The sequence below is a fragment of the Gymnoscopelus microlampas genome (assembly GCF_963454915.1).
Source record: "Gymnoscopelus microlampas genome assembly, chromosome: 14".
NCBI classification, from domain to species: domain Eukaryota; kingdom Metazoa; phylum Chordata; class Actinopteri; order Myctophiformes; family Myctophidae; genus Gymnoscopelus; species Gymnoscopelus microlampas.
The window spans coordinates 47,372,261-47,383,615 of record NC_139951.1 but is presented as its reverse complement, the minus strand read 5'-3'; the positions used below and the strand labels follow the sequence as shown (position 1 = coordinate 47,383,615).

At 42.5% G+C, this 11,355-nt stretch overlaps 1 protein-coding gene across 1 annotated transcript in view; it reads right to left on the bottom strand.

The window, feature by feature from the left end:
• Positions 1-220: 220 nt before the first annotated feature.
• Positions 221-11,355, bottom strand: part of LOC311059713 (regulator of G-protein signaling 9-like) — a gene marked incomplete at both ends in the record, with an annotated part of 23,603 nt that continues 12,468 nt past the window's right edge. Inside the window, 10 exons of the mRNA XM_084077741.1 lie at positions 221-395; positions 643-1,067; positions 3,459-3,573; positions 3,989-4,071; positions 5,294-5,432; positions 7,118-7,205; positions 7,974-8,089; positions 8,564-8,677; positions 9,682-9,743; positions 10,911-10,940. Coding sequence (XP_083933867.1) covers positions 221-395; positions 643-1,067; positions 3,459-3,573; positions 3,989-4,071; positions 5,294-5,432; positions 7,118-7,205; positions 7,974-8,089; positions 8,564-8,677; positions 9,682-9,743; positions 10,911-10,940 — 1,347 coding nt within the window. The remainder of the gene's footprint in view (positions 396-642; positions 1,068-3,458; positions 3,574-3,988; positions 4,072-5,293; positions 5,433-7,117; positions 7,206-7,973; positions 8,090-8,563; positions 8,678-9,681; positions 9,744-10,910; positions 10,941-11,355) is intronic.

Below are 11,355 nucleotides of genomic sequence, written 5' to 3'. Positions count from 1 at the left end.
TCCACAAGTTTCCTATAGGGCATTGTGGGCATCGCTTCCTGTCAATTTGATCAGGAATCAGGGATCAAATGGACAGGAAGTGATGCCCACAATGCCCTATAAGAAACTTCTGGATATGGGAATTCTAATACAAAAAATAACACCATGACTCAGTGGCAGTGATGTCAGACTGCGGCGCTCTAATTGTGCACATCACACGTGCAAATCCTGCCTGTGACATTTAGCCTGTCCCGTCCTGGGGGCTCAGACTCTCCCACGGGCAAATGATCTCCTTGGTCCCTCCTCCTCCTCCTCCTCCTCCCCGAGAGGCCACCCTGCTGTCCTCCTCCTCGTCCTCTGAGTCTATGGGATAGATCCTACACTCTGGAGGGATGTCCACTTTGATCTGGAAAAAACTGGAACACACAGAATTAGGCAGTGATGGAAGAAGTAATTTGTATGTAAGTAAAAGTATCAATACTGAAATGTAGATATACTCTGTTACAAGTAGAAGTCCCGCATTCAAAATTGTACTTGATGAAAAGTACAAAAGTATTGGCATCAAAATATACTCAAAGTACCAAAAGTAAAAGTACTCATTGTGCAAAAACGTCCCATTTCACACAAGTTCAAAATGACGATTATTTCGGCGTTCCGACTCACTTGGCGATGCGTCTGGGCGGGACCTGCGAGGGCTGCTCCGTGCTGATTGGCTGGACCCGGCTGCCGCCGCCGGTGGCGGTCGGGGGGGCGGGGCACTTGGGCGACAGGCCGGCGAACACAACGGCGGCGGGGGCACAGCCCCGCCTCAGCAGGCGGCCCAGCGAGAGAGCCACGCTCCGGGACTTGGACGCTCCACTCGTCGTCGTCATCAGCGCCGGCGGCGCGGCGGCGGGGACGACCTTGGCCTCGCCGTTGGCCTCGGCCTCGGAGGGCGGCGTGCTCTCTATGGCCACGCTGATGGGGGAGGGGCAGGCGGGGGTGTGGGGGAGGAAGCAGGGGAGGGGCGGCGAGGCGTTGGCTGGCGGGGGCTCGGTGATGCCGGCGTAGACGGACAGGTGGGGGACGGGGGCGGTGAAGCGGCAAAGCTGTGAGGTCAAAGGTCAAAGGAAGGGGCGTCGCATGAAGGTCGTAGAAGACTGATGTACTATGAACTATAATCACATATACTATGTACTCCATGTGTATCTATTAAATCACATATTATATACTGAATATGTGTATTAAATCACATATTATATACTGAATATGTGTAGTAAATCACATGTTATATACTGAATATGTGTAGTAAATCACATATTATATACTGAATATGTGTAGTAAATCACATATTATATACTGAATATGTGTAGTAAATCACATATTATATACTGAATATGTGTATTAAATCACATGTTATATACTGAATATGTGTAGTAAATCACATATTATATACTGAATATGTGTAGTAAATCACATATTATATACTGAATATGTGTATTAAATCACATATTATATACTGAATATGTGTAGTAAATCACATGTTATATACTGAATATGTGTAGTAAATCACATATTATATACTACATACTGATTATGTGTATTAAATCATATATTATGTACTCCATGTGTACTATTAAATCACATAGTATGTACTGTAAACTCAATATGTGTGCTAACATACCTTTTAATGCATATATTTATACACCAACATGGTATTGAACCTAAATGCAATGTTAGGAAAGTGTCCCGTCTCGTGGCCAGCAGAGGTACTGCACATTCAAGTTATTACTTATCCAACACAAGCTTTTGTAATTGATGTTATTCTCACTTAATATCTCACTTCAGTAGATAATCATAGACAGCTGTCTATCAGCGTATGACACGTGATCACAAAATGTAATTCCATTTCAAGGCTTCCATGGACATTTAACACACTGACTGGACATGGTTGTGTCTTGACTTCTTGTTTATGACAACAGAAAACAGTGAGGAAAGTCCTGTATTCAAAATTGTACTTGAGTAAAAGTACAAAAGTATTGGCATCAAAATATACTTACAGTACCAAAGTAAAAGTACTCAAACTCAGATATATTGCACTTGAGTAAATGTACTTAGTTACTTACTTTCCACCACTGGTAACAAATGAATGAACAGGATGGCCATATAAAGACATACAGGAGGATATGAGCTGCTTTAAAAAAAAAAACTTTATTGACAGATGATGACAAAGCAAACAGCATGTTTTATGAGTGACTATGACTGTATGACAGATGATGACAAAGACTAACCACTGGACTATGGACATTAATTTGAACCACTGATAAAAAACACTAGACAGCATGAGTGACAAACCATGGAAAACAAAAAAAAACATGTTTGAAAATATGCTATATGAAAATTACTGTTGGAAACGATCTGCCTATTTGACTATGAAGAGATGTATTATTTTAGCACGGTAATGTGTCTGCCATTACTCCATTACTCCCAGAAATTAAGACACTGACCCTCCAAACTCCTAATGTGTATCAATATAGTTACTCTGTTCTGTTATAATTAATTAAAAAAGTTATACTGACTCGGCATCTCTATTTACACAGCTTTACAAGGCTGTTGCCTCTTATATACGTATCCAACACCTGCTTCCATTTATCCATAAAGACCTGAGGCCGATTCTAAAAACACCTTCTAAGTCTATGTTATTGTCGGGTGAAAACCATGAATTTCCCAAAACCGTTCCTTTTTTATTATTTTAAAAAGGATTAAAAAAAAACTGTGAAAATGCGAGGTGTTGTGCGCTTGTAGATCTGCTATTTTCACTACTTTTGTGCGAAACTCTTGTGTGATGAAGAAAGGCTTTAATCTATAAAAAACATTTGGAAACTTGGAGACACAAGGTGGATTCTGCCGGACAGTGACGATATACTAGCCTGGCTCCAGCCCCTGAAATCGCCTCGCATTCAGGGTCTGGTGACACTGTAGAAAGGCGGGGTTTTCTCGGTTGAAAAAAATCTAAACCAACGGCCCCGGCCCAATCGGGATCGGGCTTATCCAGTATATGAACCAATCGCTATAAAGAGTCCCACTTTGGCCACGCCCCCATCTCAGAAAACGGCTGCACTGAGAGGGCTTTCAGACTGAATAATGGAGTGAAACTAAATGAAAATTCAGGCTGAGTGTCAGGCTAACGATACATAGTAACAACTAAAATGACACAGAAAATGACAGATGCTTGCCCAGATTGAAAGGTATAACAACTAGAGGAGTAACGATATAGTAACTGCATCGAAAAAATCGATGTAAATTTTCAACTATCTACTATATCGATATGCAAACAGCAAAATATTGCATCGTTTGACTTTGTATCCTATCGAATCGTTCTGCGATGCAAATAATCGATTTTAGCGATACTAAGTACTTGTGGGGGCCGGCGGGTTGGGCGGGGGGGCGGTGGGTTGGGGGGGCGGGGCGACGGGCTTCTTGCTGAGTTTGCTCATGACCTGTGTGATGTCCGGCACGGCGGTGCGCGCCCTCTGCTCCGCCTCCATCTGCCTCACGATGATGGGGCTGAGGCCGGGCTGACGCTTCCTGGCATTCTGCTCCAACTGGATGTCACTGTGGGGGGGGGGGGGGGGGGGGCAGAGAGAGAGAGAGAGAGAGAGAGAGAGAGAGAGATACAGAGACAGAGAGAGACAGAGACAGAGAGACACACATTCAGAGAGAGACAGAGAGAGAGAGAGAGAGAGAGAGAGAGAGAGATTTTGAAACAAGACTTTGTCAGAAATGATTAAAATAAGTAAATAAATACATTCAAGCTACATTTCCTCTCTCATTTGCCGCAAGTTTCAGGGGCAGACACTCACTAAAAAGAGAGTTTAATAGTGCTTACAGAAACCTACCTTTTTAACAAAGCATTTCTTTAGCTACACTGGTGTTACCTCTAGGCTTTATGTCACAGCGTTTTAGCTCAACAGTGTATAAATGGTGTAGCTCAATGGAGTATGATAGGATGGATGGTGTGGAAACCTACGTGAACTTGTGCTCTTCAGGGGTTATTGCGTTCTTCATAGTGTCCTTAAACGCTGGCGACTTTATGAAACGATTATATGAGTCCTGGAATGACAGACCACACACACACACACACACACACACACACACACACACACACACACACACACACACACACACACACACACACACACACACACACACACACACACACACACACACACACACACACACACACACAAAGGTTTGAAGTACTTTTTTTACGATGACCACATTTACTACAATTATTTACCATCTGATGTCCGAACAAAATTGTTATGGCTCATAAGAAAACAGTTGTTATTGACAAGACAACCTTTCATACTGGTTTACTACAGTGCCAACCCAACTTGTTCTGAGAGCTTGACTCCCCCCCCCCCCCCCACTCAGTAATCTGATCCAATTAATAATAGCTGAGTAGCTTGCTTTAAAATGCATTAAAACACACAAATGATAACTTAAGTTTGACTAAATGTAAGCATTCAATCATATCTAGTGTGTTAAGTTACCTATCTGAAGCAAGTTTCAAGTCTCTGCGAGTAGATTTCCATTCCGTACTGAAATAATGTAAGTAAGTAAGCAGCCAGAAGATCTCCACTTGCTGATACGTCCAGTGACATCCAAACCAGTGGTTCTAAACCTTTTCTGGATCATATCAGGGCCCACTTGAAAATCTGGGTGGGCCACATGCATTTCCAGAGCAATGTTTATCTTAATGGTCAATCGATCGATTGAGTTGCGGCTTGAACTGTGAGTTCCTATGTATTGGTATCACAATGACAACATTTTAAAGAAAATGGTCGGCAGTAATGTCAGGTATAGCTATACCATGAATCATGCCAGTCTCCACACCGCTATGGTCCCTATCCTGGGGCAAACATTCAGGCTAAGATATTTAGTGCATGGTAGTGATGCGCGGGTCAGGTAATATATGTTTTGGCCTTTACATCTCATTCCACCTTAATATGCAAAACCTACAGCTTGTGTTTAGTTTTGTTAATGTTATAATGATGGCGCAAGGGAGGTTGATTACTTGCCTAAGTTACCTGAAATGTGTGTCACCAACTTTAGCCACTCACACTTTATCCGTTGCAGACAGACAGACAGTCACTGTGCTTGCTTGTATAATATCCACGACCCATACAGAGTTCTGGTTTTGACAGGTTTTATAATCGTCAAGTGGGTCCGGCTTGGTTCAGATTCTACCCCCCGTAGCACCCCCAAGAAATGTGTATAGACTAGAGCCGCCGCTGGCGGTGTTGTTGCGTATCGAAAATAGCAGACGTACCTTCTTCATTAACATGTAGATGTGAGTCTGTGCTGCGTCCATGGCGTATCTGTGTGGGTGCTTCAGTCCATTCACCGTGATGGCCATCGTCTTGCCGTCTATGTTGATCCACCGGGGGGCGCCGCGGGCCAGGAATGTCCTGAGAGCAGGAAGGGTAGATCAGGAAAAAACACTGGAAATGCTGACACAAGAACCATGGCAGTTTGGGTTTGTTTTTGATGGGTGGGATGATGTTTAGAAGAATTGACTGGTTTACGGAAAACGCTGCAAATTCAAAGTTACTGTGCCTGTCTCAGTCCCTAAGGCAGTGGTTTTCAAACTTTTTCATGTCAAGGACCCCCAAATTGACACTTATTAGCCCGCGGACCCCCATTTGAAAAGATATGCCAGGGACCCCCATAAGAGAAGATTTTTACAGCTCTAGCAGTGATTCTCAATCAATTTGTAATTTAAGGACCCCCCCAGTTTCACATGCATTAGGCTACGGACCCCCATTTAATGGCATTTCTATCTCTGGGACCCCAATTCATATTGTAAAATCAATGTTAATTTAACTCTGAGAGTGTACAAATGGAACCAAATGGACCCGTTACACTCTCTGAGTTACAGACCCATAAGGGTCCATTTGGTTCCTATAAATCATTTAGCTGGGGACCCCCTGGTATCCCCTCAAGTACCCCTGGGGGTCCCCGGACCCCACTTTGAGAACCAATGCCCTAAGGATTAACGTATAGCCTTATATTCATTTGTATATATTTTTTTCATTATTGTCATTCTATTCTATTTTTTTCCCTCTATTATATCTATGTGGCACAATCTGCCCCAAAGTCCCAACAACAATTCTCTGCTTGTACCACAAGTCAGTGACATTTTGAACTGTACATGCATGTCAGCATTCAGTCAGCATGTTAGGAAGAAAGGATGGAATGGAATATGAATCCATGATATTTTATCCACCAACACTGGAACAAAATGTAATAGAAGTTGGGTCTTACACAGTGGTTCCCAAACTATGGGCCCAAATGATTTTGGGGGGTCCCCAGATGATCAAACAATGTTGCTTTCTCACTCAACGGTAAACAGACCAACATACAGTATAAGTGTATACAGGGTATCTGCACATTTCTAAAGTGTCAATTTAAGGACTTTTAAGACCTTTTTAATACCAAATTGACCAAGTTGCCAAATATTAAGAAAGAGGCAAACATTGTGAAAATAACTGATCTACTTGCAGTTCGGCTATTTTCACAATATTTCTGTGTGGAACCACGTCAAACTAAATGTAATGCCAACAATTCCAAGTGCTTGTCAGGGTGGGGGGTCCCCAGTTGAATAGTCTGGGAACCCTTAGTTCTGAAAGACACAGTAGAGACACTTGGAAACCAACAGCAAATAATCACTGTCATTCTAAACTACCACAGGGTGACACTGTTGGACTCAATAGGCTCTATTCACAGCAGCCATATTATGAAGACATTCACAGGTGTTACCAATGATACTAATGAAGGCTCTGTTCCATTTAGTGTAGCACAGTGGTTTCCACGACCCCCATAACTCTGAGAGTGTACAAACATGTGTACACTCTCAGAGTTACACACTTGTAAGGGGCCATTTGGAAGCCCATGAGGGTCCCTGGACCCCAACTGTAGACCCACTGGTGTAGCAGAGTGTTTCCAGTGGGGCCAACATGCACAATATCAGCACCCTGACTCTGTTTGACCAGAATGGAACAGAGCCTTCATTAGTATCATTGGTAACACCTGTGAAGGAAGTGATAATATGGCTGCTGTGAATAGAGCCTATCGGACAAATACTGTAGCTTACGTGTAGATCTCCTGGGATGTCTCCAGTATGGTATCAAGTTTCCCCCATTTGATCTCCTCACAACCCTCCCAGAAAGCAAGGTTCTCAACTGAGAGAGGAGAGGAGAGGAGAGGAGAGGGGAGGGGAGGGGAGAGTTAATCAGATTAATATAATAATAACACAATCAATGTGTCTGTAAACAGTAGGATAAAAAACGATCAAAACTGTCCATGTCATACCACTAACTCATAATGAAGTTAAACCTTTCAGTAACATACAGCGGCAGCCATCAGCGCTGTGTCCTGTCTGTCCAGCATTGGATTGTAAGCTAAAACGGTGGTCCTAAAAATGGGGTACGGGGACCGCCAGGGGTCCTTGTGGGGGTTCCAGGGGATCCCCAGCAAAATTGGGTAAAATCAGTTTAACCACTTTGACGTTACACATCAGCTATCAACTTTTATGAACAATTTGTAATATCTTTTAAATGTTTTAACTCCACAAATCTTGTATGGGGGGGTCCCGCCACTAAATATTCTCAGATGGGGGTCCATCGACAAATACATGAATTTTGGGGTCCTTGACATGATAGGTTTGAGAGCCACAGAGCTATCAGTGTGTGTAAAACAAAAATCAAATTTGTGCGATGTGTTGTGAGCTTGTATTTCTGCTAGTTTCAAAAAGCCGATGGTTAAATATCCATGGTGGTTAAACTTGATTTTGACGCTATATATAAACACATTGTGCTGAGGACCGGCCGCCTGGAACCCCCTCAAGGACCCCTGGGGGTCCCCGGACACCACTTTGAGAACCACTGCTGTAGTGTGCACATATGTGTACATTAATTCATGCCTTCATTAACAAGGGAGATAACACGTACCACTGAACTCTTTCTTCAGGAAGAGTCTGAAATCGTCTCGTCCTCGAGAGTCAGACAGCAGCTCTCCAAAGCTGAAGGTCCACCTCTCCACACGCTGCTTAGTTGGATGTTCCACGCTGACACACACACACACACACACACACACGCACACGCACACAGATGCAGACAGAGAGACACACATAACTCATTGATGTTGTCGTTGTTGTTTCAGTGTTGATCTTGTCGACTAAAACTACAACTTTCACTGACGAAAACTAAATAAAAACTAAGCTACGATGACTAAAACTAAGACTAAATATATTGACAGACATAGTGACGGACAGAACAATAGCAGATCTACAAGCTCACAGCGTGTCGCGCTGCGACACGCTGTGAGCTGGTAGATCTGCTATTTTCAGCATGCAACCAAGTGTAAAATCAGACATTACGACGCCATCAAGGCACCGCCAGAATACATTTTAAAACTAGACAAAAACTAGAACAAATTCAGATGACTAAAATATGACTAAAACTAAATCAAAGTTTGCTGTCAAAATCAACACTGTTGTTACTACGACCATTATGTGAAGGCACACGCTCAGCAGACTCACTTGGTCATGTTTAAGTCCCAGTAGGTGGCGTCATCAGTGAGCCAGGGGTTGCTGGGAAGACACTTGGCCAGGAAGGGGTCATGGTTGTTATAGACTGTTGTGTATTTCACCAGGCTACACACACACACACACACACACACACACACACACACACACACACACACACACACACACACACACACACACACACACACACACACACAAACTGTTTTCATTAGACAGTACACCTGTGGGGCTGGCTGGGGGGCTGTGAGGGTATTGCTTGTGGGGCCCCCAAATAATTGGCGAAACACTCAGACTTTAGCGATAATATAACTTTAACTCTATATACTTTGGCTGTTTGAAAATAGTACAAGCTCACGGTTCGTCGCATCACATCATGAGATTGTTTAAAACGTCTTGAGAAAAGAATGTTTTTGAAATATTTTAACAACACAAATCTTGCACAAAATCCTTTCAGACGGAGGTCTGTGTCCAAATACATTGATTTGGCACGAAAACCCTTTGAGAACCACTGCCTCAGACAACCCTGACAAGGCTCACCCAGCCTATGTATGTCATTACAATATGTCATTACATATCAGTGGTTCTTAACCAGTGGCCCGGGGACCACCAGTGGTCCTTGAGGGGGTTCCAGGTGGTCCCCAGCTAAATGATGGAGAGTTGGTAACCAAATGGATCCTTATAGATCTTTAACTCTTGAGAGTGTAAAATTAAACCATTCATTTTACGCTCTCAAGAGTTAAATTATTGTTAAACATCTGCATTACTTAATTAAAGAATTGTTATGTTGATCAACGCTTGCCTGTTATCTCTCCTATGGTCGTAAAATCGTATCCAACGATAACAAAATATTCTAAGTCTTGGGTCTGAGAGCCTATATCTCATCAAATGTGGCTCAAATGCCGAAATAAATTATGGACCTTGATATGAAAAAAGGTTGAAAACCACTGTTATATATGATCTCATTAATGCCTACCTGCCCTGCATAATGTCTGTGTGACACACGCAACAAGCGTCGGGCAAAAGATAACCTCTTTATTTTGTGGGACACACTTCTTCAGCATGATATACAGGTGAAGTTTAATGTGAGCTATTAGGATGAGGCTATAGCTTACGCTCCAATAGACACGGAGGACTTCACCCTGGGCCTCATGATGGCCGACTCTGTGAAGATCATCTGTTAGAGACACGACACAACCTTTTAACCTTTAACCTTTAACCTCTGTGAAGATCATCTGTGACACGACACAAAAACAATGACCTTCAACGACTGAAACCCTGAGGCCGATTTTGTCGTTTGTTTTCCAGTTACTCTTAAAAGGTACAGCTGATTAAAAAACATGGCAGGCTAGTATAAGCAACGCCGCTGTAGCTACTAAAAAGAATAATGGGTGTGTTATGTCCACTGCCTATAGTTCCAGCTCGTAACCCCATGTCTCTGCGCTCAGTCTTTGCCTTTTCATTAGTACCAGTGTTGATTTTGTCGACTAAAACTATGACGAAAACTAAATAAAAAACAAAATAAAAACTAAGCTATGATGACTAAAACTAAATAAAAACTAAATAAAAGAGTAAAGCCAAAAACCTATCCACTTGAATAGAGCTTAATTGCTTCTGAAACCAGCAGGGGTGAAACAGTGAGACTACAAGCCATTCATGTGAACTGTCACTTCCTATATAGCCTCCATTTACAACCCAGATGCTAACCCCTTGGTCCAGAGCCAAGGGTGTGCCAATGATCAAGCATAGACAGTAGTCAACAGTGTCAATGCCACATTGACACACCTCAATCTAACACACCCGTTATTAATGTGATTAGCTGCAGCTGTGTTGCTGACACATACACTGTGTACAATAAGGTCAGCCTTATGCAGCCTGCCATGTTTTTACCCTGCTGTAGTTCTTAACAAACTACAAAATTAAAAGCCTATAGGGTTTAATCCCGCCTTTCTTATGACAAATAGCAAAAATATGTTGATCATCTATTTTTTATATGACAAAATCTGAATTACGACGGTGTCGCTTCGCTTGCCGAAAAGAAGAAATCTTATTTTCGTCAAGCAACACCATTATGCGATGCAGTATACATTCAGCTTCATGGATTATTAAAACATTGTGTGCACTTACCAACAATGCTATACACAACTCAAAACATGTTCATAGCTTGCTCCATATATGGGCTCTTAAAACTTCCAATATGAAACATTATTACATTATTTACAAAGAAGCCAATGAAATGATTCCATATATTTTCTGGGGTGAGCATACTGAACACAGAATAGGAACAGCATAACCCATTATTAATATGTTGTGATGGAGTGAATTTCACAAAAAACACACTTACAATTCTTTCATAGTAGTCTGGTGTTTTGACCTGGACAGAGAAAAAACATACGTAATGTCATGTCAGAGATGAACGATTGTGTGTGTGTGTGTGTGTGTGTGTGTGTGTGTGTGTGTGTGTGTGTGCGTGCGTGCCTGCGTGCGTGCGTGCGTGCGTGCGTGCGTGCGTGCGTGCGTGCGTGTGTGGTGGAGGGTTATGAACACAATGAAAGAGCCATGAGAGAAACCTGCAGAAAACGAGAAAAGAGAAAAGAGAAGAGAGATGAGAAAACAAGAAAGAACAGAACAAGTTCAGAACGTTACAGACATACAGAACAATCCTATCCAATCCTACTCTGACCCTAGAACCCTCTATTCACAAACAAACAAAGCTTTTTAAATCAGATGGAAGCTGTGGATAGTCACAGCCTTATGTTTCACAGGGAACGGAGAGGATTAAGTAAGTA